We start from the raw sequence: 25,797 nt of genomic DNA, 5'->3' as shown, positions 1-25,797 counted from the left end.
TTTAATATATCAACTATATCATTCGATGCTACTGTGTGAATATAGTTCAAATGTTCACAAAATCGATCTTGCGAGCTTGCCACGCCCCGATCTCCTAAGGTTCGGAAAACATCGATATTTGATCAACCAAGCATTTCTCACGGCCTCATTGTTTTCCCATCCCTGCTCGGTGTTCGCGACAACATGCTGGCTTCCCCCTTCTCCTTGGCCTGACCGCAGCGCACCGCCGCGTATCCCTCGTCGAACTACTCGTCGGATGGCCCACGCATTCTGTCTGGGGGAGTACGCAGGACATCCACATGAAGCCCCGAACGCGAATATAAACCCACCAATACTGGTTTCGCGAATTAAAGCAACGCTCGTGCCTCCATTACCTGAAGGCATAACCCGTCATCCATGTCTTCACCAAGGTTCAGAGTAGCTGTCTGGTACGCTCAACCCTTCAGTTTCCACGTCGTTGTGTTCGAATTGAACCCTATAGTGGTGGTGGAGTTGGCGGACTCACGCTTGCAGTTGCTCTCTCGCGATACCCTGACCTTCAAGTCGATATCTATGAGAGAGCTCGTAGCTTCTCTGAGGTGGGCGCGGGTATCGTCTTCATGCTCAGACCTTTCAAGGTACACTATTCTCTCGAATACCCTGCTTTTTACTACGTAGAACCTGACTTAGGCGTCTTCTATATAGGTGATAAGAAAGTTGGGAAAGAAGCTCGAAGAGGCCCTGCTCGGAAAGTTGCCTGTGCCGTTTTCTGAGGAAAGTTGTACGTGCTTCGTTTTTCCATACTGCAGAAGGAGAAGTAGCATGCTGACATCATCCGTCTTTGCAGCAACTGGCTTCAGATTCAGGAAGAGCGATCAACCGGAGGGGGAGACCTTGTTCGATATGGTTATCCGGGGTGAGTTCTGCTCGTCTTTGTCTGCTCCGACCTTTATTTACTCAAACGAATGTTCAGGTAGCCTCATTAATCTTCACCGGGCCGACTTTCAAGGCGTTCTTCTAGACAACCTGGGTCCAAATGTGAAGACGCACACCTCGAAACGCCTCCATTCCTACTCCCAGTCTGACGATGGAACACTTGCCAACACCCTAGCCTTTGAGGACGGGACAACCGCGACATGTGACATCCTCGTCGGTGCGGACGGCGTGAGGTCTGCGGTAAGAGCCAAGATGATGCAAGACCTCGCTCGCGATCCTACCTCCAACTCGAGCGGGGAAATGCGCGCTTTGCAGGAATATCTCGCGTGCATCGAGCCGGTGTTCAGTGGTGTCATTGCTCACCGAGCGCTTATCCCTGCTGAGAAGCTACGAGCCGTTGCGCCGAGTCATCGGGCATTCGGCGGTGTTTATACAGTATGTAATCCGTTCATTCACCAGTGACCGTTTTACCTGAGTTGCGCGATGATAGTGGGTGGCCAAAGGGCGAGTGATAACGACATACCCCGTGTCAATGGGAAAATTTGTCAACCTCGCCGCCAACTCCCTGGACGAAAGCTTGATGCGCTCTGCGCACAGTATCGATGCAAATCATCACCAGAGGTATGACGGTGACTGGGTCAAATCCATCACTAAGGACGATTTTTTGGATAAGTTCGAAGGGATGGAAAAAGAGGTGCAGACTATGCTCGACGTAAGCCTGGAATTTGTCGTTCGTGCTGGGATCACGCGTACTGACACTACCTTCAGCTCATTGAGAGTGGTAACGCATGGGTGATCAACGTCACCAAGAACTTGCCAACTCATGTACATGGACGGGTCGCGCTCCTGGGAGACGCAGCGCACGCCATGACGCCCTTCTTGGGCTCTGGTGCGGGCCAGGCTGTCGAGGTTTGATCATATCCATTCACCAACGCTTAGAAATATTGACAACCATTTCAATAGGACGCATACATGCTCTCAGAACTCCTAGGAGATTATCGCGTAACGCTCGCTACTCTATCTCACGCATTGACAGTGTACGATGAGATCCGTCGCCCGTTCTCAACAAACGTCGCGCGACTGTCTATGGAGAACGGGTTCACTGCTGGTCTACAATCAGGGACACCGATATCTGACATGGAGGAGAGGGTGAATGGTGCATGGTCCTGGGCTTGGGAGACAGAGATCGACGATTCGATGGATGAGGCAAGGAAATTGCTTGGAAAACGGCTTGGAGCTTAGGAGCTTAGAAGGAGTCATTACTAGGGCCGCTCACTCTCAAAGTGACGACTCTTTATACACGTGTTATGGATTTAACGGAACTGCACTATCTGATACTTAACATGGGGCTTGCTATACATGATTGGACTACACCGGCAGCTTTTTTCAGTTGGCAAAACGCTACTAAGGCTTGGCCGCTGGGCCATTGTTCTCGGTATCTCGACATTATTTGTCAAATGAACGAGTACTATCAGCGTGATTTTGACTTAGAGCTCGAGGCTAGTTCCATCATCACTTGAAGCGTGGAAGTAAGATTCGAAAACGAGGCCACGTTTCGGAGTGGCACAAAAGTGTTCTATGAACTTGACCAGCATCAACATTTTGAGCCCACCACTAACTCAAAACCTTCAAGTTGGTACCCCACAGCGTGAAGGCTAATCGACAGAGAATTCAAGGAAGGTCATCTGGACTTCTAGCAACGAAGGAAAGGTACGCTGAGGCGCCAGCGTATCGTCGTGTAGTTCAGGTGCTCTTTTAGATGTGGGGGTGGCATCATCTTGTGAGGATTAATATTCTCAGCATCGTTTGTAGAAAATTGAAGATTGATTTCCTCAAAAACATGACAAACGATTCAAACCCGAACTGCAGTCATCATTTTTGCTTGAGTAGTAGATTCAAAGTAGATTGGCCACCGAGGGCATAAGGTTAAGCACCGATCCACCTCCCGCACTTCTGTTATAATGCTGAAGGAGATCATGGAGTTCGAGTAACGGCGTAAGTCGGCCCGGCCCAAACAAGAAATCGGCTTGAGTCGGCGAAGAGTCAGGGCCCGAAAGGACCGGAGCCTGCCGAGTGCTGAGTAACATGAATGCGATGCCATTTCAGCAACTCAACATCTGACCGCGAGCGCGAACTATCGTCAAGCTGACAAGAAAGCGCGAGTCTACAAGGGCCCGCAGCTTCCCCTATTGCCTCTTTCGCCGCTCTTCCACACACTGTCATAGCGAAGGTCAGATGCAGCACCGAGATCTATAAGCGTCCTCTGAAGCTCGCGACAGAATGTGACGTACAGTGGCGATAACTCGCTATCCGCACCCAATGCAGTGACGACCCTGGTCGGCGTCCACGATGGTCAGCCGTGTATAAAAGGCGGATGCTCTGAACGTCAAACGACGCCTCGAGCTCCCAGACCTTGTGTTTCATATTTCAACAACTTGGCTCATGGCTTCTCCCAAGTTCCGAGTCGCAATCGCGTAAGCTTTCCCTCCACTTCCTCCACACTGCATGCCCTTTCGTAGTGCCTGATCAGTGTCATCAGTGGCGGCGGAGTCGGCGGTCTCATGCTGGCCGTTGCGCTCTCAGCTTACCCCGATATCGGGGTCTACGTTTATGAGAGTGCTCGTACATTCTCCGAGATTGGCGCGGGTGTCGTCATGAAGCTCAGACCTTTCCAGGCGGGTTGTTTATAGCCCACATACGCACTAAGTGATGCTGACCGTCGTGCAGGTGGTTAAGAGGATCAGCGAGAAACTGGCGTCAGAGTTGATTTCGAAGACCCCTTGCGAATACACAGAGGAATACGGTGAGTAAGACCTACGCTTCAGTTCGTCCCGGGGTTCATTATGACTTACCGCGTTATCGCCTTGTAGTCCCGAGCTGGAAGTTCCGACGGAGTGATGGGGACGAAGGCGAATATATTTTCCACCTCAAGACCAGAGGTATGTTCTATCGACGTCATTTTGTCATTGGTGAACCAGCCAACACGGACAAAATCAGGACACGTCCTGTTGCTCCACCGTGCCGATTTCCACGGTGTTCTTCTCGATAACCTAGGAGCCAACGTGAAGACGTACACGTCTAAGCGCCTTGCGACGTACGAGCAGCCGAACGATCGCACCAGCCCTATCTCTCTGACCTTTGCTGACGGAACCACCGAAACGTGCGATCTTCTCGTCGGCGCCGACGGCATAAAGTCTGTCGTCAGGACTAAACTGATGAAGGAACTGGCCCAGGAGCAAGCCGAAAACCCAGCCGAGGGTTCTCCCAGCCCGGAACTGTACCTGTCTTGTGTCGAGCCCGCGTACAGCGGGATGAACTCCCACAGGTCACTCGTTCCAGCTGACAAGCTAGCAGCCGTCGCATCGGGTCATAGATCCCTCACCGAGCCCTTGTTGTGGTTGGCTAAGAGTAGGGTAGTGTTTCCGTTGCAAGCATTCGGGAAGACGTCCTGCTGACATCTTGCGGTCACAGGTGATCACGTCGTACCCCGTGTCTAAAGGCAAATACATCAACATTTCAGCCAACGAACTACATCCGGATATTATGAGGAAAGCTCACAACCCGGACCCATCCGTCAAGCAAGAGGACTACGAAGCCGAATGGATGCGCCCGGTTCCTGGTGCTGAGTGGAGTGCGCCATTCAAACACATGGAGAAGGACCTGCTTACCTTGCTTGACGTGAGTCCAAGTTGCACATTCACTCACCCACAATACTCACGCTCCTGCACACGTCCAGCTCGTCGAATCCGGCAACATATGGGGTGTTCATGTAGTCAAGAACTTGCCTACTTTCGTCCACGGACGCGTCGCGGTCATGGGAGATGCGGCGCACGCCATGACACCCTTCCAGGGATCAGGCGCGGGCCAAGCAGTTGAGGTTTGCCTTTTCGCATCATGTCTACTGGAATGGCGCTGACAAGCTGCAATCAGGACGCATACATCCTCGCGACAGTTCTCGGCCACCAACGCACCACGATTGCCACGCTCCCGACGGCGCTAGCTGTATACGATCAGATTCGCCGTCCGTTTGCACAGGGAATCGCCGCGGCGTCCATGATGAATGGGCTTATCAGTGGTATGGAGGTTGGAGAACCACTTTCCCAGATGGAAGAGTCTATTTCAAAGCAGTGGAGCTGGGGATGGACAACTTCGCTGGACCCCGACGTTGAGAAGGCGGTAAAACTACTAGAGGAGAGGTTGGGGGCGTAGGAAGCCACAATTACATGCACACCTACATAGACGCCGATAAGTTGACATGCCGATTCTGTCTTTCTGGATCTGATCATGTGGGATACAAACGACTTCGACGTTCGTGCAGGATTGCTTTGAACACGTCACCGTGCATCATGCAGGCACTGATAAGCGCGACAGCTCAGAGGGATGTATTCACACTGCTTTATGACAATCAGTGTGAATACATTTCCTTGTCCTGCCGCAAACCGAAATGAAGATGTGGAAGAAACAGGTATCTGGTGGTCGAGAGAAGAATAGATGACGGCGGTTGCGGTGAGAAAGGGCTTACTAAACCCGGGACGGGCCCTTGTCTCGCCTCCAACACAATCTTCACACACACTAGTACGATACCGCATGTTACGATACAGTCTTACATAGGGCGGAGCCCTGCACAAGACAATAATACGGATTTAAAAATAATAATAATAATAAAAAACCCCCCGGGACGACCCCCGATACCGTTTCTTCCCCTCCGGCGCGGGGCCAACTCTGGGCACCCCTTTGTCACCCGACGTTCTTCAACAAACATTGTCAGAGGATACGGCCTCCGAGCCCTTTTCACTACTCAAGCTGTCACATCCACCCTGATCTTGATAATATGTATCATCATTGAAACAACCACTCTGTGGGTACCTACGATGGCTACGAATTAAAGAATTCTATCCGACTAATGGGTCGAGCAATAATAAACTGGTGCACTTCATTTTGAGAGACAATCATGATTCCACCTTGACGATTTCCTTGATTGCATCGGCGGCACCATACCAAGGGAGCGTCTCGTCTGCGTCGGTGGGACGCATGTGCGACAGAAGGTGAAGGTAGCCGGCAGGCGCGTGCTGCACGAACCTGGACAGGCAAGGAACCCAAGATTAATCGGTGAGCAGAAATTATACCATCTAAAAAAGTACTTACCGTCCGATCATCGGGATGTTTTCGGCCATCTTCAGCAGAGGCGGGAGCTCAATGGGGTTGACTACACCAGTGGGGAAGCCATCCTTGTTACTCTGCTTGACGTTGCTGACGATCTGAAAGAGAGACATAAGCCAAACGCTTTAAGGACTGACTGAGAGATATTTACGTACCTGAACAGCAGTGCCTTTGGGAACCAAGGTACCGGGGCCAGTCACAGACAGGTTGTAGTAGTCGCGCATCTTAATCTCTTGGCCCAAGTGACAGAAGTTCGCCTGGGAGGGAAACCGTGATCCGCTGAGTTGATGTTGCCTGACTCCAAGAAAATCATCAGCGCACCTGGCTACGCTCAGAAACGTTCTGGCTGTGCAGCGCCAAATCACCCAGGTCAGGGAGACCGGTAGCAACGGCGCTGACAAATGTTGTGAGTCACTGCAATGAACACGAGAGACCATCGACTTACTCGCGCTTGTTAGTGATACGCCACATGTTACGAGGTCGGTCCGGGTCGCGCTGCATGTCGTTGTTGAACGCCGCGCGGCTCTGAGGGCTCGCCGTGATTGGTGTCGCGAATAGGTAAGCATCCCGCAAGTTGATATCGGCACCAAGGTCTTCGGGACGCTGAAGCGCACGAGCATAGAACATTGTAGCACTCGCAGTACCAAGTGAGTGCCCAGTCACGAAGACGTTGACGGGATCCTGAGCCTGAGAGCCCTGAGTTCCGTTGCGCATCTCCGTAGCGATGTCCTTGAGCGCGCCGCGGATGACCTCGTACGGTGTTCTGCCAGAGGCAGAGACGCGCTCCGGAAACATAGCCTGGTAGAAGCCACGATGCACCGAACCATAGCCACGGAGGTACTCCGAACCCATAGCCCAGTTGCACGAGAAGTCCGTTGCCCATTCGCCAAACTCGTCTGGTTGGGTTCCCTTGAACGCGAGGATGATGAAGTTGTCAGAGCCAGACGTGGAGTAAAACGCGCCGCAAATAGTGCTCCCGCTGTTCATCTCCGTGATAGCGCGGTAGTTGAGCCCTAGCTTCTTGGCGATCTTGCCAATGTACCAGTCGCTGACCTTGACGTTCCCGCGCCCGCGAGCAGTGCCAGCGCGGCGGAGCATGACGCCAGACCATCTGGGCTTCTGGCGTTCGTACATCAGGGCAGATATGACGAGGAGAACCTTGGCAATGTCGAGGTCGAAGACGCGGCGGCACATGCGGGACGGACTCTCAAACTGAGGCTTGTTCATGGTGTCATAGGCAGCCTTGCGGACGCTCTCAGGCATCCATGAGAAAATCTGAGGGTAGGCTGCGAGCAGCAGATCAGACACAGTAATAAGCGTAATCCGTCTAAAAACGCACCAGAGTTCACGACAGTGAGACCATCGTCGTTCTCGCAGACCCTGTCGATGAGGTCCCGAAGCGTAGGAGTCTTGATGGCAATGGACGCAAGGAGAACGATGAGAAGCAAGAACGAAGTGACAAACGAGAAGGTGAAAGAGACCAAGATGACGCTAGGGTCCGTCCAGCTAGAGAAAATAGCCCATACAGAGCTGCCCCAGGTCTCGTAGAGGAAGTATGCATAGGCCAAGAGATCCTCGCGTCTGCGGGTGGCGGGGGTGTACTCGAAGATGGTAGAAGCGTCGGTGGTCTTAAGCTGAGGCTTGTCGTCCTTCTGGTCCTCAGAGGCTAACATGGTTGTCCGCGTGCACCTGGCGGAGCTAGGAGCGGTGAGGTGGAAGGGGGGTTGAAGGGAAAGCGATGGTCGCCAGCAAGAGATTGCGCGGGTATAAATACGTCCAGACGAGTTGGCGCACAAGAATGCCATGCCACAGGATAATCGAAGAGATGCACGAGTCAAGGAAGCCAGAAACTGATGATATCTCCTCCGAAGGTGAATGCCAGACCTTAATTGGGCCGAATACCTGAAGTCACCGGGATTCCAACCAGAATAGAACTATGTCGCGCAGCAATCTGCGACGCCCTGACGAATTCCTCTGGCGCGATATGGACAAAGTGGAGCTGCGTCGAAGGTATGCAGAGCGGACCATCGGACGGAGCGTCTAGCCGATTTTCAATGAAGCAACGAGCAACGATGGGGCGAAAAGGAATGCGAGGCACTCTTCGGCTTATCGACGAAGCACTTGGAAGCATCGAGACAGTTTAAACGCCCACATAAGCGCCGTCACTGCACGGCCAGTAATCCGGTCCATCGGGCCACTTGGCTTTGACAAAGTGTTTAAGCTCAGCGGTCACAATTCTACCGAGTGATTAAGTGTACGTACAGCGGAGGTTATCAAGGAAATCGATCTCAGAGAGAAGTCGATAAAAGCAAGCTGTTTTAGCTCAAAGGTGACGGTAGCCCTGAAGATACATGTCGGGCTCCACACCTCAAATTACTGCGCGAGACGAACCTGCACCAGGGGCGTCAGCTTCGACGCCTAAGCGCACGAGCATTGACAGCGCTTAGACACGGATCATAGACTAGGACATCCCTAGCTTGACCCGTGCCAACAGGCCACAGTCGAGTCAAAGCGGGGAGCACACAAAGGTCCAAGCGGGGGAGCACCAACAAGTATTTCAGCGAGGACCGCTCCGCCATGACCCATCATCGTTCTCTCATCACCGTCCTCCATCCTCCTTCCCCAGTCTCCCTAGCCGGATATGACTTCTCCGACTGAACTCAACGACGACGCTGGGCTAAAGTTGCTTGCTGATTGCTGCACCAATGTAGGCGAGCGCGAAGTGACTATTACTTGCTCACCTACTCCTGACTCGGAGGGGTTCTATGACGCCGTTCTTAGAAATCTTTACAGAAGAGCTTTAGAGTATAACACCGAAAGCCTCTTTCAAGTCTTGCCTCCGGATCTGGAAACTCTTCAGCAATGGGCGTCGCGTCGATTAAAAGCTGACTCTGGACTCACGGTGACGGACGACTTTCCGACCCCTGACATCCACTCTACCTCTGCTGGCGAAGCTTCAGCTGGTAACGCTACTCGTTCTTCCAAAAAGCGCGCTAGGTCAGTCGATGGCGATGGCGAGGACGAGCTGGATGACACTCAGAATCTTGACAAGCCGCCAAAGAGGAAGTCCGCTAGACTTGCCACTCAGCCCTTCATGAAGCCCAAGGCTGCCACCAAGAAGTCTGCTGGCAAAGGACGCGCCGCAGACACTCTCGCAGGCCCTTCAAGAGGCGAGAACTCCGCGCCGAGTAAGTTTGTGAGCGACGAAGACCTTATTAGAGGCCGGGAGACCAAGCCGCGCGGGAACCGCACCGAAGATGAGCGTAAGCAGGAGTTGGAAGACGACGACTGGGTCAAACTCTTCTCTCTCAAATACGTCGTCTGCGATGGATGTAATGTGACGATCAAATGTTGCGGTAAAGGCCATTACTACGACACGAACTGGAGCAGGCACAGGAAATTGTGCGAAAGGATACCGCTAAGTGTATGCATTTTCCTCGCGCCTGTTATAGTTTGCTTTCGAGGCTAACAGACATTTCTATAGGAGAGGCAGTCCAAGAGGACGCCCGGTCCCTCCCGTCCCAAGGGCCAGAAGAAGAAGCATGGCAGTGACTCGGAGGCGAAGGCTTCCAAATGCAGGCCCGACGCAGAGCTTGCCGCCGCTTCATCTGCGCAGCCGCTTGCCCAGAGTAAGAAGCAGAAAAGCAGCAGAGGGAAAGGGAAGGAAAGAACTCGAGATAATGGCGATTCCAACGACGCTGTAAGTGAGGTAGCTAACGGGGATGAACCTCAGAGGCCTGTAACGCCGCCTCACCCAGCCTTCGGGCTTGCCCCCGGGTCGGAGGAAATAGTGCCTGCAGTGAATACCTCGCCAGTCCATTCGGCGGCGATGAATGGCGGGTCGTCTGCTCCTCCGCAACTTCCACCTCGACTGAGGGGGTCAATTTCCTCATACGCAGCAATCAGTCGGCCAAGGTCAATGGACCGCTTCATGGACCCGATTCCGTAAGGGGCGCGATGAGGAACGCTAGAGCTGAGGGGACGTGCCGCACCTGTGAAGTGCCTAGGACATAAACTGTAGATACAAACTTTCTTTTTTCTTCTTTAAGATCATCAAAGCTAGTGTAGAAGCCTTACAATCAATCTCCCTTTGTTCCAATCGTGAAGCGCATATACGCACCTCCCGCTCAAACGCCTGCTCATCCACAGCCGCTTCTTCCATTCGACGCGTTCAGGACTGGATTACTCGCCTCCGCAAGTGCGTACAATGCAGTCGACCTGGGAGGTCTTCGACTTCGATTGCGATGATCTTGTACAAGAAAATAGGACTACGAGGCTTCAAAGGGTGGCCGAGTTGCGAGGGCATATATAGCGTTCAAACGACAGATGACCAGCTCAGGCGTGCGGTTTGAGCGAGACCGGGTGTAAGAGCGTGTTTCATCGCAAGCGTGGATGGATTGGGAGCAAGGCCCATAGCGGCCACGTTCAAGCTCAAGGGCATTCAACGCGTTGACAAGTTGAAGCCGTTGACCGCGCGGGCGTGCGTCGGGTGCTATCGGATAGCTCCGAGAGCCGGATCGCAGTGGCTTCTACCGCCGCTAGCTTCTTTGCTCTTTGTCTCCAGCCTCCACCCTCGTCTGACCTTTCGAAGTTCGAGATTGAAATATTGACGCACCGGTCCCGGCCATTCAGAGGGCAGAAAAGCTCTCGATGTCATCGCACAGCTCTGGCGAGGTCGATCTATGATTTGCCTCTTCGGATGTGTCTCACCACGGGGAGCTGTGTCTTCAATCTTGTGCAAAAATGCAACGGGTATGGTGTGTCTGTAGAAGCGTCGCGTTTTTACGACTGCTTCTGAACTACTGGAAGATCTGCTCAGCCCCCACGCGCATCGCAATCTAGGTGTTTACTTCTCTGGTGCTACGCCATCAAGATTTGTTCCGCGTCTAGTGCTATATAAACGACTCTTGGTTCACCAGCTATCCTCATCACCGAGTTTCGTTCGCTGTCTTGCTCTCCTTGCTCTAAAAATCTCGATCCTTACTCTACACCAAGGATGAAATCCTTCACTATCGCTGCTACCACTCTTTTGTCCCTCAGCGCTGCCGTTCTCGGGCGCCCCGCCGATTCCCCCGCCGAAGTCTGGGCACCGCACATCACCTCTCCCACTGCTGAGACCGTCTGGACCATTAGACAGAAGTACAACGTCACTTGGGACACATCCAACCCGCCCAAGGTCACCAACCCCTTCGGCTTGGTCGTCTTGCGCTCAGGCGGTGACACTCAATGGAGTGTGTCTCTACGTCTTTTGTGTCACTGTCACTCCCGATCATACTTACAAGGTTCGATGCAGACCATATGCTCGCCTACGGTTTCAAGATCCTGGACGGCAGTGTACAAGTCACTGCGCCCGACGTGAACGGAGGCGACTATTCTGTCGTTCGTGAGTTACTGTTTTGTTGACCTCTTTGTCTACGCAGAACTGACATGTCTGTTTAACGCTTCAGTCATGGGTGACTCTAACAACTGGAGCCCTGACTTTTCCATTGTTAGCAGTGCATCTAACAGTATCTGACCTAGTCAATAAGTACATGGGATCCGAGTTGGTCTAGAGTTACCGCCAGAAGCAGCTGATGCAACGTCTCGCTTGTATCCGTTGCTCGCGCAGCTTATTCGCTCTGTTCGTACACCGTTCGAAACTATACGTCGTTGAATATCGAGCTTTATGCCAGCTACGCATGAGTTGGTGTGAAATGTTGAGACGTAAAACTGGGCGACGTAGGGAAAAATCTAACAAGGACGTGGGTGGCGGTAGGGTATCGCTCAAGTATCGCTCTAAGTGTTATTAGCGCGGATGGATCAGCCTAGTGCTGGTGAACCCGCGGACGCAACCGAAGCGTGGGAAATTGATTATCGAGCTGCATGCGTGTCCGTGAACATTGCCATGAGGTGGCAGCATATATAGGAAAAGCTAGTGAGCGACAAGTGAGCGACGAGGGACGCTTGCGGTCAGAACATCCGGAAGCCCCTGTCAGTAGCTGTCAAGCCTGTTGCGGAGCCAGTTGCCGATCTCTGACACGGATGCTCGCCTCGAGGAAGTCTCGGGCGCTATTGAGCTCTCCGTCGGATTCTTTGTGTCCTTGCTGAGACCTTCGAGACGGGCATGCGCTTCGTTCTGCGCTCGTTGGACTTTCTATCCGCGAAAGCGAGCTCATCAACACGCTCACTGAAGGCAGCTGCCCTACCCGGGCCTCGACCATTCAAGGATCTAGTTGGAATCTAGACCCGGATGGCCGACCGAAAAGGTGTCAGTATGTAGTGACCCTTCCGCCCTTCGTTTCTGATTCTGAACTTGGTGACAACCGTTGAAGCGGTCTCTCATTTAGCGGCTTTACGTCGCCGTTCCTGTTTTACGACATGGAGCCATTCCATACAAATACCAAATGTTCAGTTCGAGCCTCTTCCTCACTGCACGACCTTCTCCGTCCATTCTTCCTTCCCCTCTTCTATTCCCCCGCCAGCCTCCCGCCAGCCTCCCGCCAGCTTGCACACTTCAACCAATTTTCGCCTCATCAACCACCCACGCTCACTAGCATTCTCTTCACGATGAAGTCCTTCGCCGCCGTTGCTGCTACTCTCTTCTCCCTCGGCGCGGTCGTCCTTGCGCGCCCCATGGACGTCTATGCTCCGAAGGTCACTTCGCCTGATTCCGATTCCATCTGGAGTGCAGGCAAGAACTACACCATCACATGGGACGCATCCAGCCCTCCCAAGCAGATCACCAACCCCATTGGTCATATCATTCTGCGTGCCAACGGCGTTTCTTGGACCAGTGCGTCGCATCCCTGTTCTTGCTCCAGTATGACTTTCTTACCAACTACTTTATCAGATACCACTCTCGCCAAGGGCTTCAACATTACCGACGGTACCGTTCAGGTCACTGCGCCTGACGTACCCACAGGCACTCACTATTCTGTCGTCCGTAAGTACCATTGACCTTTGTCCTCCGCATGCAATACTAATTACCCTTTGTATATTTCCAGTCTTTGGCGACTCGGGCAACTGGAGCCCCGACTTCACCATCTTCGGCTCAGACAACTCGGATGGTTCGGACGGTAGCGGGCTTGAGCTCTCTGCCGATGCCTCGTCGTAAGCGCAGACATTGTCTTGAACACGGTAACATATAGTCTAGCATATGGCGCGGCAAACTACATAATCTTTTTCGGACACTTATTCGGACTTCGACATAGTACATGACGTAATGCTAGGACTTGGATTTCTCTTCGCATGGTCATTGCCTTGCATGGACTTTGTTCTGCAACAGTAGACAGGGCTGATACGTATCGTTACTTAATGGGCGAAATGGACATTTTGTTGTTGCACACCTTTTACTCCGTGGTCTCACTTAAGAAGGAAGCTGAGGGAAGCGAGCAAATATTGTTACTGCAGCCAGGGAAGTTCAATATGAACTTCGTGCCATGTCGACTTCGACAGACCCAGCATGCCGTGGCCCATCGCTCTGTAACTGCGCATCCTCTCCGTCCATGATGTATGAACCTCCGTCCCAAGGCCAATGCCATCGATCCATCGCTTGGTATAGTATATCCGCAGTTGTTGACTAGGATTGATATTATGGGCTCGTACTTGATATTTGAACATTAAATCGACTGAAAGCTTTTCCGATACAGATACTCGAGTGAGCCACAAAGACTCTACGAACCCTTAAACCCCGTAACTAGTTCATTCATGGTGCAGGTAAATACTTGGGGGCTGTACCCACCAAAACATTGCATCAGGGTCTGGACGGTGCAATGCCGCAGCGTTTCATTACCAGTGTCAAACAATATTAGATTCCATAATTAATAATATAAAGCAGCCACAATATTAATAAACTCTCTTTTTCGGTACTGGGCACTGAGTACCATTATAAGCATACGACTTTTTTCTGTCATCTCCTTCAAGCTTGTCTCTCTTTCCGACGAATAACTAGTTTTCATCGAAGAAATTTCCCAAATTTGAGTCGAGTTCTACTAATTCATCTCCGCATATCATTCAATGATATTGTCTCCGCTGAGAGGCGCTGAATGATCCACCGGCCATTCATTCTGTTGCATGTTAGCTACGTGATTTTCAAGACACGGTTAAAACTCACGCAGCTATCAAAGAATTCGCATACACTACGGAGGGTTGCATGAGTCGTTAGTGACACTCCTTTGGTATTTAATTATGGATAAGAGTACCGGAACCAATTATGGCATACGGGGCCATCCAGACATCTGTTTGACAGTAACATCAGCGAACAATAAGAGCGAACGATAGGAAATCAGCTGCAAAAAGAAACCTCACAGTTTGTGTGTCCGTAGACGAGGTACTAGAGCGATGGGAATCAGTGTGCAAAATCGTCGAAAACTCCTTCAAGTACACATACAGTAATCAACAAAACAACGCTGATAACACTTTGTAATAAGGTTAAGGTGCATAATTTTAGTTATCAGGGTCAATAATGGCTAGGATTCTGACTACCTACCTGGTGCAGGCACCAATTTCTGGTACGAAGTTGGTCCACAGCTTCAGAATTATGGTGCAAGGGCAAGAATATACGTACCGACAGTCCAGAATATCAGTTTGCCAAGGATCAGCCGGTGTCTTACGAAGCACGGAAGATTAGTTCTCTAAAACAAGCGGAGAATTATAAAGGACTCACGACTTATAGCTGTCTGTCTGGCGTATGGACCGGAGATAGACCATAACAAATACTGAGATCCATCCATCGCATAGAACACGTGCGCCTAATGCCACCCCAAATACAGTCCGCATAGATATCTTCGACGCAAGCACAAGCTCGCTAGAGGCACTCAAGACTCGTGCGACGGCCATATAACCACTAGCCTGGCTTGCAAGCAAAAGAAAAAGGGCGATAAATGTGGGGATGAGCACACGTGAGAGCCTCCAGAGCCGAAACACAAAAAACGCCTGGTAACTTTGATTAGGAAATGATTCATCTCTTTGGTCAGTGTTAAAGCGTAAACTCTGACCTGAGCAATCCCGTCTATCAGTGGAGATAGAACCACTACAGCTTTCATAGACGAAGAGGTCTTTGTGAGAACAAATTCTCCTTGCTCTACCGTGACCACCGTTAGGTCCCAGAGTCCATGTGCTTCAGCGCAAAACTTCGTGGATTCGAGCATGCTGCCACACAGCAAAGATGACGAGGATGAAGCGTTAATCAATCCAATGTGTTGAGCCGAATTTTGAAGTGAACGCACACCATCACAACTGCCTATTCAGGATGAATATGATGTCAATCGCTTACTGAAGCACGACTCTTAAAGCGCGAGAAAAACATACTACTGATTTGAACGGCCACCTATCCTTCGCATACTGCGTAAAATACACGTAAGTTTGAACAATAAAGCATCCTGTTAGGAGCGCGTTGGTAACTACACCAATCAATGCGGGACCTATCAGAAGGGTAGGGCTCAGCATGCGGATTGGCTTTCTTGAAAGCGAGGGAGGGCAGATGTCGAGAGGGAGCAATGCTCCTTTGCGTATGTTGCCAGAGGTTTTTGACTTTCCGCGTATAAGTATTCAGCATGCGGCAAACGCGATAGCCGGCTGGTGTGAGAGATGGCGACAATATTAGCTTGAGACGTTATGTCTCAAACAATATCAACAACAACTTCTGGTGCCAGTCACGGATGCATCAAAGAATACGCGTGCGTCCTTGAACGTGGCCAAATCGGAACACAGTTGCGGGAGCCGAGAACTCATGCATAGGTTCACATTGGGTTTGCACTATCACAAATAATCGTGCGCGGCGTCCGACGATTGTCCGGCGATCGTGGTAAAGGGTCTGATATAGGATGAGCGAGGCCAGTCATTTCGGCAGACTATAAACAGCAGCCACAGGTAAGCGCCTTCGTCCGAACAAGGCAGGAGAGGGACTACGGCGCATTCATTTGAATTTACCCTAAAACACGGCGCCTAGAATCAGCTTAATCCCGCTGTACACAGCGCTTGTTCGTGTTCGTATTTTCACAGACGTCTTGTATGATATGTTTTGGTCGAATAATGTTGGTCGAAGAAAACAGGACAAAATTTATATGTACTGACCGTTGTCTGGTCGAAATTGTAATCTAGATCACTGCTCCTGTAGCTGTGCGGAGGGCAGTATCACACACGCTAGAAGCCATTGTGACACAGACAGCCTGGAGCCTCGCGCGTCACCAGCTACTCTTGGAATCGGCAAACCGTCAATGACATTCAACCCACAATTTATCATGAACTGTCAGCTCGCCCATCACGGGTATGTATGCGGCATACAGTACAATACATAGATTTCAAGACATCAAAACACCGATGCTTTGTTTGTAAATCAGGAGCAACGTTATTCTGAGAGCGGGGCTAACAGGCCAAAGCGGAAGGGGACACGAAGTTTCGAAGAACTTTCATAGGACGTACGATTTTCGAGAACAATGGTATATCCATCGTTACGTCTTGACCCAAGCGATGGAAAAACGTCGCTAGTTTAACTATTATACAATTGAGGGCCACGTCGTATGGTATCTTGAAATAATACAAAACTTATCAGGTCAAGCTAACTCCTGCGACCGTAAACAAGCACCGCTGCTAAACTTACATTCGTGAGAGCCGAGATCAATCAACCCACTTCCCATTGTCCTTGTGCCACTGCTCGATAGAGATGTAATCCTCAGGGTCCTTCGGATTGACATTGTAGCCTTCGTTATCCTTCCTTGTCCCTTCAGGAAGGCGCACCCATGAGGGTTTAGAATCCAGCTTGACGACGACCTGAAAAGGGTTATGAGCACTGATGATCTCTACGTGGAAGCGGTTTTTGCATGGAAACATTATTGAAGTTTAAGATTCAGATACTCACCAGCTCTTTCGGATCCTCAAGTTCGTCGTCGATAGCGCTCGCGAACGGATGCAAGTATTCCGGCCAATGCGGGTCCCAAAGCCAGAGCATCGCCGAGCACTTCTTACAGAAGTTGCGCTCAGACGATGCCTTGTATTCGTCCTTCGTTCCTCGGTTCACCACCGGCGTGTACTTCCTATAGATCATAATCGTGCCATTAGGCGGACGTTCTCGTTTCATGTATCTGGATGACACAAAACGGGCGTGCGTACGTGATGTTCTCCTTCCCCTTGATCTTAAGCGTCTTCTCAATCGCGTTCAGGTTGATCGATCCGCCTACGCCGCCGACCTTGCGACAGATGGAACAGACACAGAGTTGGTACGGCACCGGAGTATTGCTCTCAACCGTGAAGCTCACGGCACCGCAGTGGCAGCTACCATGTAGTGTAACGGGCATTTTGGCTTATTGATTAGCTTGGGTGAGCCTCACTATGTGGTTACGCTGGTGAGATGAGGGTTGGAGTCAAGTTGAAAGGTGATCTGTAAGACAAGCGCCTCAACATCTCATAGTGACGTCGTCATCATATGCACTCGGGCCGAGTCGGCATCCGGAATTGTTCGCGGCTGAGAATTTGGTGATCATGACTGGACAGTGATCACCAGTTACCGGCCCCGTTGATGAAAGTGGTAGCAGAGCATAAAACATTGATCCACGTATTGTTGGTTTTGTCTCGCGGCCGATGGCGCCGAGAGAAGGGGAAAGTTCATGAGAGGGAGTGCTGTGACGCTCGGCCAGCAACTTGAACCCGATTGACCAGGGAGCAATTAATGGCACCTGTCCGTTCTAGCGTGTGAATTAAAGCGATCTCCGCTTGAAAATTTATCAGCTTGATTCCGAACATCGATCGATAGCTGGCCTCCTTGTCGCGCTCTGCGTTGTGCTCTTGAACAAGCTAGTCTGTACAGGTGAGCTCTTTTCCTATATGTTTGCGAACTGCTTTCTTGTCTATGATTCCAAATTATACTGATTTTAATGAGTACGACCCGCGTGACAAAGGGAGATGAACTCATCCTTTTATTTCTGAGACTTTTCTTCGTTGATCAAACGATTGAGAGCCCACGCTGACGCTCATTTTTTGCCAGATGCAACGAAGTAGACCACGCAAGGTACTCACTGTATCTCTGTCTGTATATATCTGTTCATCGGCCCACAATACCATACTTTTTGTTGGCTTCTCGATTTCGCTGGCTTTGGAGCGTGTGAAGTGCATCCAGAAGGCGTACCCCTCATCTATCACCAACTACGCTATCTTCAAGCACAACATTAGCATCGTAAACTCCCACCAGTGACCAGTAACTTCCGCTCTCCAAGTAGAGGTACGTTTGTCGAAAAAGCAGTGACCAAATGCGCTGAACTGGAAGCGGCGGGCCTTTTCGGGCGGTACATTACGATTCTGATGGTTGGTGACCTCTGGTGACTCTCCAGCGCGTCCGCGTAAGAGGCATCTGATGTGAGCGATTGTCCGCCACGCATCTGTTGATTGTTTACCGCCGGTTTTATATTTGCATGACGTGCGCCGTCTGATGGATGGGATTCCTCGATAGCTTGCGAGAGGCGCACATTGGGGCTCCTGGACTGCTCCTGTTGCATCTGGCTGGCTGTCATCAACAGGCATCAGCCAAGCGGTCGCGCAACTACTGCCGGTTGATCCTAACATTCTCCCATCATGTCGGGCCCTGACAGCGCGATACAAATACCTGCGGGGCTACCCTTCGTAATGCAACCCCTTCGTCTTCGTCTGTCCCCCATCTCTTTCCGCGACCCTATCCTATTAGCCGTCTTTTCTATCTCTCACAATGAAGTTCCTTGTCGCTGCCGCTGCCGCCGCCTCACTTGCTTCTGCTGTTGTTGCCAAGCAGAAGGTCGTCTACGCTCCTCATATCACGAGCCCGGCCGCCGGCACCATCTGGAATGCCGGCCAAGACTACAACATCACCTGGGACACGTCGGACGCCCCCGTGCACATCACGAACACCCTCGGCGAGGTATTGTTCCGCGTCGATGATGTAACTTGGGACAGTGCGTTGTTTCTTTTGGTTCTTGCTGAGATACAGCTTCACATCACCCTTCTCCTGCAGACACCACGCTTGCCAAGGGCTTCAATATCACTGACGGCTCCGTTAAGGTTACTGCGCCTACCGTTCCTACTGGCATTCATTACTCCATCGTCCGTGAGTGCCTTTCTAACTCTGTGTCTGTACTCGCTCTAACTAGACACTCCCCAGTCCTTGGCGACTCCGGCAACTGGAGCCCCGACTTCGTCATCGTCAACAAAAACCAGACCCTCCTCGGCAGCTTGGGGCTCTGATGGAGGGCTTGACTCCACGTACGGTTCAATATGTCGATATTTGGACTGTCAGAGGCATTCAGATATACTTACACGACGTGCGGGGCTTTCATCGGGACTTTCGAAACGGAATTACTAGGACGGGGTGATCACTACTACCGTTGTTTACGGACCTTACATTCTTTTGACATTCGTGACGCGATACCTTCCTTTTGGACACAAATTTCGATGCTTGATATCAGAGTATTCATTGTTGACTGGTATTCTTTTTGAACCTTCGAGCGTTCAACTGATATCCAACTCTCAAGTTCTTGGCTCATTGTCGGCTGCTGACTTGATACTATGTCTTAGGGGTGAATCCATTTTTGGATAATCCGAGACGTCCACGTCAAGTTTCCCGCGAATCCGGCTCAAGCGCTTGAGCTTGGGCGTGGCTCCCATCCTCCTTGGCCAGTTTCTGTACCCAACATGACCGCTGACGCTTTCCGAAGTTATCTCTCTCTTACGCTGTGCACGCCCTCGCCAGTTCTATGGCTAATCCCTCGCGAGCCGGATGGTGTTACTCCGAAACCTCCCGATCTTCAGCTGACATTCACAGGAGCAGCACAAGACTCGCCAAGTTGTTTCACGATCATACACCCGGATATGGAGAAGTCGCCGTAACTTACACATTGACCGCATGTCCGTTTCCAGTAAATCTGCCTTCAACTGCGAAGCTAATCTCCTAGCAGAATAGCAAAAAGGCCACGATGACATAGTTCGACTTTGCCCGAGTGAGTACATGCCTTGGTACGTGCATCTGTCCTTGTACATTGGTTCCCGGGAGATGTGATAAATCTGACATGGGACAGTCCGCACAGGGAAAAACGGGACTATGCGTCCGAGCGAACATCGTAGAGCAGACACGAGTGCTTCCGGTATCAGGCACCAACTGGTGTTTCCTGCCCTGCACCCAGGCCGCGCACATGGCCATAATATTGATGAAAAGCGACCGATGTTCCTGGCTTCCTCATGACCACGTTGGAATACGAAGAGTGAGTTCAAGCTCTTTCTTGTCGATATTATGGGGTTCGATCTATTCAGGCCGACTTAGAATGTACGACTTGAACGTCACAGGATGATCATCACATCCACGGTTCAACAGGGTGTGGATTGCAGTATCAAACCGACAGTGCCTCCGTCCAAAATCTGGCACTCTAAGATTCGATCAGGAAACACACGTCTTTGACTTTGATCTCGCCTGTTTCCCAGGTGTACAAATGCATAGCTACGGTCACAAGATCCGTGCTGAAGAAGGCGCGGATCATTCGACGTGATCAGGTGCTGGCTGTGCGTGCGTGAACGGTAGCAGGTGCCCAGTATATATAAGATGTCTTGGACATTGTATTGACGCTCAACCCAATCTCGCTTCCAGATAACCAACGCTCGCCACCAGTGCGATGTCTCTCAGGCGCCTCGCTCTAGCTGCCTTCACCCTCTCTGCAGGCGTGTCCGTTCGCGCAGGAACGGTTCAGAAGGCCGGTCTTACCGTGCCAAGTAACTACACCAGCCAGCTTGACACGCTCAAGAGCATCTTCAATGTAACATACTCGGCATACCAGTACGTCGATTTCCTCATATATTCCATCCTATCTCTCCTGGTCCTCGCTCACCAAACCCCTAAAGGCAGTACGCGTGCCCCCATGATGAGCTTCAACCAGACAGCAAGGTCGGCATTGACGATATTATGGGGTGGGGTGCGACTATCGTTGATGCTTTAGACACTATGGTGAGTTATATGTATGCAAGAAATGTCAGTTTTGCTTTTGCTCACGTTAGAGCTCGAATTTGTATGGTGGGACCAGTCACTTCATGTCACACCGTAATTTTTGGTTTTTCGCACTCAAACTCAAAATTTGAGCTCTCAGGATGCATATTTGAATCAAATCTCGCTTTCTAGCAAAATTCGAGAAAACGGGCGCTTAACGGCCAAATTTGGCCTTGAGCAACGGTATTATGACTCTGGTAACTGGAATTTTTAGTCACCGGGACCCGCGAGCACATTTTCTACACCAATCTCATTACTTCTGCTGTTGAAAATAGCTGTAAAAACAATTCTAACATCACATTTAGATTAGGTTCACGGATTAAGCGCCCATAACACGTGACAAAAACGGCCAAATTCATGTGGGAATGATCTAATTTTCTATTAAAATGCCAGCAGTCAAAATCTGGCCCGACAGTCCTTCTTGCAATGTCAAATGGAGCTCAAAAATGCAATCTAGGCCAGTTCCAGCTATATCACACCGAGTTATTGAGGGCCCAAGTCACTCACCTTGGTACTTGTCACGAAGTGACTAATCCCACCATAGTGGATCATGGGTTTCACGGTAACTCCTCGGATGATCTCTGTCGGGGGTAGAAATAGGCGCTTAACGCTTGTAGGACCTGTTTGAACAAGGTGTCAACCAAGTATCCGAGACCAACTTCAACGTCACCACAGACGATGGAAACTTGGCTAGGTGAGCCCAACGTACGAGTTCGTTGTCTATGTGGTCGCTCATACCCATCAACCTTCGCTCCCACAAGCGTCTTTGACGCAACTATCCGCTACATAGGCGGCCTTCTGAGTGCTTACGAGCTCAGTGATCAGAAGTACCCTGTTCTGCTCGAGAAGGCCAAGAACATTGCCGATAACATGGCGTACGCATGGGTTGATGTATGTCTTATTCCTAGGTCGGTGTCGCCTGTGCTGATAGGGTGTTACTACAGGGAAACGCCATACCTTACAACGGGATATTCCTCTCAAATTACTCGATACAAGACGGTTTCGTGAGTGTTCACCGACCATGCCCAGGAATGATATCTGACGGTCCGACAGACCAACGTTGCACAAGCCGGTACCGTAAGCATTCAGCAGTCCGAAGGAGTCCGTCCGCTGAACGTTGTCTTCTAGCTCCTTCTAGAATGGGGAACTCTTACGAAGTACACCAAGAACGATACCTATCAAAAGCTGGCTGAGGAAGCCACTCTCAAACTTGCATCTTTGGTAATGTTCCTATAACAATCGCAGGACGCTTGCTTATTTAGCCGTCCTCAGCCTGCTCCAATCCCCGGCATCCCAGGACAGCTTCTCTATCCTAACGGCAGCAACATTGACGACCTTGTGGTGAGTCCCTCGAAATCATCTATATCTGCCTGCATTGTGAGTAACTTAGGATACACGTAGACCTGGGGTTCCGGAACAGACAGTTACCTTGAGTACTTGCCGAAGTGGGCTCGCCTTTCGAACACTAACGATACCACCTACGCTGACACCTGGCTTATGGCTGTCGATTCTTCCATTGAGGCTCTGCTCAAGGTATAACACGTCACATCAACGAACCATTCTTGGTCTGATAGCTCTCTCATTTTCAGCGTTCAACTGTGGACAACTGGCTCTACCTCGCAGACTACGCAAACAAAACGATACAGCATGTCAGCTCGCATCTGGCGTGTTTCCACGGCGGCAATTGGATTCTCGGCGGGAAGCTGCTCAACAATGACACCATTGTAAATTACGGCTTGGAGCTCGTCGACGCGTGCTTCAACACGTATCGCAGCACCACGTAAGGACTTACATCCCACTCCCTGATGCATTTAACTAAACGTTCACCTTTTTCCATTAGCACCGGCATTGGCCCCGAGAGCTTTGCTTACATCTCTTCTGATGGCAACTACACCGGCTCCAGTGACCCCATAACGTCCAATCAGACAGACTTCTATAATGAGAATGGGTTTTACATCACGAACGCAGCGTACTACCAGCGCCCTGAAGTGCTCGAGTCCAACTTCTACGCATGGCGTGCGACGGGCGACACCAAGTACCTCGACAACGCCGTCTGGGCAATCGAGGCTTTCCAGAAATACCTCCCCGCATCGAGCCTGGGCGGAGTTGGCTGGGCGTGCATCACAGACGTTATGTCTACCGACTCGCCGCAGTGGAACGATCAGGCTGCCTACTTCTTTGCTGAGGTGATGAAGTACTTGTACCTGACGTTCGATGACCCAAACAATATCTCGCTCGACGAATGTAAGTTTCTTCTTCTGATAATGGCACGATATAGCGGATCTAACCGATTTCGTGTCAACAGATGTGTTCAACACCGAGTGTCACCCATTTAAGGCACCACCTGCCAAGTCGCAGTATGGGTCGGGAAAGGTGATAAACATGACTAACTAGACACGCTTCAACTAGCTAAATACTACATACGATCAACGTTAGATAATAATCATGCACATAGACGAATACCCGCGCATCTATGACCGAGCTTTACCAGCCACTCCCTGAGCCGTGCTAGCAACGTGCAGCACAAAAAGTTCTATCTCCTGTGCTGAATGGTAACAAAATCTTGAACATGACAGCGGTGCCCATTTGAAAGGTAATACTCACCAACTTGCTCAGACGCCTCGTGTGTAACTTGTATGCAGCGTGCATTGGCAGTCAGCAGAAAGGACAGTGAAGTGATGGAGCAGCACAACTGAACGTACGAGATGCTCTGCGCCCTTGATGATGGTATTTGATGCATTTGCAGGGCGACGCCACGCACGCTCAGGGAATGCCTTCTCCTCTGGTACCCTAGCATGGATCATCATATGTCACTCTCAGTCCGTTTTTCTCGAATAAAAATACGCACACGCTCGGTACTCCGCTGGCCTCGTGCAGCTCGGGTCTCAAGAACCTCAGCGCGATGCGCTCCGGTAGGGATGGAAGCTCCTGCCACACTTCGTACAGGATGCGAGTGTTCGCATATAGGAGTGCCTCTTGATATGGAGACGTCTTGAGGCCGACTTTTTGATTCTCCGCTCCTTCCAACCCTGCACCGTCTGTGTCGATGAGAGCGTAGGTAATGTACGTCGACACGATGGAAGCATGCCACCTAGGGAAGCTTTTCATGACAACGCTCCTGGCTTCATCTCTGCACGGGACATAGACTTGATCAATCCGACGCGCGTGATACACCAGCGTATAATTATATTCACCTAGATTTCCATTGGTTGCGTCGAACAAGAGCGCCAGCAACAGTTGAAAACCGAAAGCCGAGGTCGTACGTTCCGGGTTGATTTATAGCAGGGTCTATCAGCAGAAGGCCAGAGAAGAGAGCGGGGAATTCAAGCGCAACTTTAGTCCTGAATTGCATGAGATAGGAATGAGATATTGTTCTAAGACGGATTATTGAATACCTCATACATGGCGCATCCACCGTACGAGTGCCCAATACCTATAAATACGCCTGTTCCGTGATCTAAAGCGAAGCCATGTCTGATCCGAGCATCGCTCACAGTCTGTGAGACCCGTTGTAGATGCGTAGGAACGCAGTCGTCTCTGGTGAAGTCGGGAATGAAGTGTAAGAGGAGCTGGGCAAGATCGCGTGCATGATCAACAAGGCCATACGTGCCGCCAAGTATACCTGCGTTCAAGAGTGCCGAGTCGCCATGTTGGATTGGTTCCCAGGACCAGACTTCGTCTATCTCGATTAAAGGATGAGGCTTATCGAGCAGGTTGTGGAGAGTCGTCTCCCAGATCTATCGAGCATCATCAGAGACATCAGTGCGTCAGCACATTTTCGCTGTAGGTATTTCAACGTACCTCCTTCGGAAATACAGCTGGGGGAGCAAAGACAAGCGTCGCGCTTGGCCTGCCACTTCTTTCTTGGGCGTTCTTACGGGCATACCGATTCACAGTGCACCAGTACGTCCTCCTGTCCCTCTCGCCCCGCAACTCGCCAGCTTCATCCGCCTCTCGTATCTCAACGATTTGCTTTGCCGTCGCATTGATAGCAGCCTTCCGCTTAGTTTTGCTCGCGGATTCACTGGGCAATACAAAGGGGTAGACATAGGGAGTAGAGCGTGGATAGGCAGCAGGGAAGACGTGCGTGGTGACGGTGTAGTTCTCATTGAAGCTGGGTGATCGCGAGAGCACAGCACGTGGAAGAGGCGGATAGATGAGCTGGGAAGGGTGGGCTTCGAGAGGCAGCCATGGACGCAGCTCGAGGGTAGCATACTTTGGGCTCGGCGTGTAGTACGCGAAAGTGGACGATAGGCGGCCCAGACCTGTTGAAGACATGGTATCTGCATCAGAGCATGGAGTGGACGGAGACGCCCATGCGTGGAGTGGTTTGGCGTTATTTTGTTGGATTCAGTCGAGCGTTACTAGAAATGACCAAGGACAGACGCTGGAGCCTGATTTTGGTGAGCTGGGGTCTGCTGGGGTGTCAAAGCTAAAGCTAAAGTTCAAGTGGAGGTCACGTTGGAGTGACAAGATGTGGGGGCGTGGGATAACAAATGTCGGCTATTGATCCGATGACATCCCCAAGTTGCGTCTCGCCTTTGATCTCGCCAACTGCCTATAATGCATACAAAGTGCATATGTCCTCGTGTAAGCAGGTTTTATTCAGGTTTGCACATCTATCAGTCAAGAAGGGCGAGAAAACATATACCGCGGCCGTATAGTTGGGCTACTATATCAAGGTATACATTGCAAACCCTACATCTAGATCTGACGCCTTCTCCGTACGTTCTTTATTCTAAGAAATCAGA

General features: G+C 51.0%; 10 protein-coding genes across 10 annotated transcripts; 7 read left to right on the top strand and 3 right to left on the bottom strand.

The window, feature by feature from the left end:
* The first annotated feature begins 238 nt into the window (after positions 1 to 238).
* CONPUDRAFT_113078 (FAD/NAD(P)-binding domain-containing protein) lies at positions 239 to 2,263 on the top strand. The gene is made up of 8 exons (XM_007776987.1): positions 239 to 428; positions 482 to 617; positions 685 to 760; positions 827 to 895; positions 953 to 1,350; positions 1,406 to 1,627; positions 1,684 to 1,824; positions 1,879 to 2,263. Exons 1-8 carry the CDS (start codon positions 397 to 399, stop codon positions 2,155 to 2,157), a joined length of 1,353 nt encoding a protein of 450 aa, XP_007775177.1. The 5' UTR covers positions 239 to 396; the 3' UTR covers positions 2,158 to 2,263.
* A 944-nt stretch (positions 2,264 to 3,207) lies between these two features.
* CONPUDRAFT_169939 (FAD/NAD(P)-binding domain-containing protein) lies at positions 3,208 to 5,124 on the top strand (the record flags this gene model as incomplete). The annotated part of the gene is made up of 8 exons (XM_007776986.1): positions 3,208 to 3,389; positions 3,455 to 3,590; positions 3,643 to 3,718; positions 3,786 to 3,854; positions 3,913 to 4,328; positions 4,387 to 4,593; positions 4,652 to 4,792; positions 4,846 to 5,124. Exons 1-8 carry the CDS (start codon positions 3,358 to 3,360, stop codon positions 5,122 to 5,124), a joined length of 1,356 nt encoding a protein of 451 aa, XP_007775176.1. The 5' UTR covers positions 3,208 to 3,357.
* A 740-nt stretch (positions 5,125 to 5,864) lies between these two features.
* CONPUDRAFT_169938 (alpha beta-hydrolase) lies at positions 5,865 to 8,101 on the bottom strand (the record flags this gene model as incomplete). Its single annotated transcript, XM_007776985.1, has 6 exons — positions 7,415 to 8,101; positions 6,521 to 7,361; positions 6,397 to 6,469; positions 6,231 to 6,332; positions 6,061 to 6,173; positions 5,865 to 5,994 (listed from the first exon to the last, which is right to left on the bottom strand). Exons 1-6 carry the CDS (start codon positions 7,878 to 7,880, stop codon positions 5,865 to 5,867), a joined length of 1,725 nt encoding a protein of 574 aa, XP_007775175.1. The 5' UTR covers positions 7,881 to 8,101.
* Positions 8,102 to 8,716: 615 nt separating this feature from the next.
* Positions 8,717 to 10,024, top strand: CONPUDRAFT_147602 (uncharacterized protein; the record flags this gene model as incomplete). The annotated part of the gene is made up of 2 exons (XM_007776984.1): positions 8,717 to 9,499; positions 9,560 to 10,024. 2 exons carry the CDS (start codon positions 8,717 to 8,719, stop codon positions 10,022 to 10,024), a joined length of 1,248 nt encoding a protein of 415 aa, XP_007775174.1.
* A 1,047-nt stretch (positions 10,025 to 11,071) lies between these two features.
* CONPUDRAFT_169937 (uncharacterized protein) lies at positions 11,072 to 11,747 on the top strand (the record flags this gene model as incomplete). Its single annotated transcript, XM_007776983.1, has 3 exons — positions 11,072 to 11,306; positions 11,369 to 11,458; positions 11,523 to 11,747. 3 exons carry the CDS (start codon positions 11,072 to 11,074, stop codon positions 11,588 to 11,590), a joined length of 393 nt encoding a protein of 130 aa, XP_007775173.1. The 3' UTR covers positions 11,591 to 11,747.
* A 757-nt stretch (positions 11,748 to 12,504) lies between these two features.
* Positions 12,505 to 13,402, top strand: CONPUDRAFT_85739 (uncharacterized protein). Its single transcript, XM_007776982.1, has 3 exons — positions 12,505 to 12,847; positions 12,905 to 12,997; positions 13,059 to 13,402. The coding sequence occupies exons 1-3, from the start codon at positions 12,622 to 12,624 to the stop codon at positions 13,166 to 13,168; spliced, it is 429 nt and encodes a 142-aa protein (XP_007775172.1). The 5' UTR covers positions 12,505 to 12,621; the 3' UTR covers positions 13,169 to 13,402.
* A 3,269-nt stretch (positions 13,403 to 16,671) lies between these two features.
* On the bottom strand, positions 16,672 to 17,348 carry CONPUDRAFT_66965 (uncharacterized protein; the record flags this gene model as incomplete). Its single annotated transcript, XM_007776916.1, has 3 exons — positions 16,672 to 16,824; positions 16,913 to 17,087; positions 17,164 to 17,348. The coding sequence occupies 3 exons, from the start codon at positions 17,346 to 17,348 to the stop codon at positions 16,672 to 16,674; spliced, it is 513 nt and encodes a 170-aa protein (XP_007775106.1).
* A 1,400-nt stretch (positions 17,349 to 18,748) lies between these two features.
* CONPUDRAFT_169934 (uncharacterized protein) lies at positions 18,749 to 19,583 on the top strand (the record flags this gene model as incomplete). The annotated part of the gene is made up of 3 exons (XM_007776981.1): positions 18,749 to 18,971; positions 19,031 to 19,123; positions 19,178 to 19,583. The coding sequence occupies 3 exons, from the start codon at positions 18,749 to 18,751 to the stop codon at positions 19,258 to 19,260; spliced, it is 399 nt and encodes a 132-aa protein (XP_007775171.1). The 3' UTR covers positions 19,261 to 19,583.
* An 844-nt stretch (positions 19,584 to 20,427) lies between these two features.
* Positions 20,428 to 23,440, top strand: CONPUDRAFT_140388 (glycoside hydrolase family 47 protein; the record flags this gene model as incomplete). The annotated part of the gene is made up of 14 exons (XM_007776980.1): positions 20,428 to 20,590; positions 20,654 to 20,839; positions 20,905 to 21,007; positions 21,591 to 21,608; positions 21,664 to 21,740; positions 21,808 to 21,937; positions 21,991 to 22,050; positions 22,100 to 22,123; positions 22,175 to 22,267; positions 22,319 to 22,387; positions 22,448 to 22,579; positions 22,636 to 22,826; positions 22,887 to 23,290; positions 23,352 to 23,440. The coding sequence occupies exons 2-14, from the start codon at positions 20,679 to 20,681 to the stop codon at positions 23,438 to 23,440; spliced, it is 1,551 nt and encodes a 516-aa protein (XP_007775170.1). The 5' UTR covers positions 20,428 to 20,590; positions 20,654 to 20,678.
* CONPUDRAFT_169932 (uncharacterized protein) lies at positions 23,413 to 25,324 on the bottom strand (the record flags this gene model as incomplete). The annotated part of the gene is made up of 6 exons (XM_007776979.1): positions 23,413 to 23,591; positions 23,651 to 23,836; positions 23,895 to 24,176; positions 24,241 to 24,387; positions 24,449 to 24,783; positions 24,848 to 25,324. 5 exons carry the CDS (start codon positions 25,322 to 25,324, stop codon positions 23,659 to 23,661), a joined length of 1,419 nt encoding a protein of 472 aa, XP_007775169.1. The 3' UTR covers positions 23,413 to 23,591; positions 23,651 to 23,658.
* Positions 25,325 to 25,797: the final 473 nt, after the last annotated feature.

Source organism: Coniophora puteana (genome assembly GCF_000271625.1).
Source record: "Coniophora puteana RWD-64-598 SS2 unplaced genomic scaffold CONPUscaffold_19, whole genome shotgun sequence".
Taxonomy (NCBI): Eukaryota; Fungi; Basidiomycota; class Agaricomycetes; order Boletales; family Coniophoraceae; genus Coniophora; species Coniophora puteana.
The sequence above is the reverse complement of the archived record's forward strand: the minus strand, read 5'-3'. Positions and strand labels throughout refer to the sequence as shown.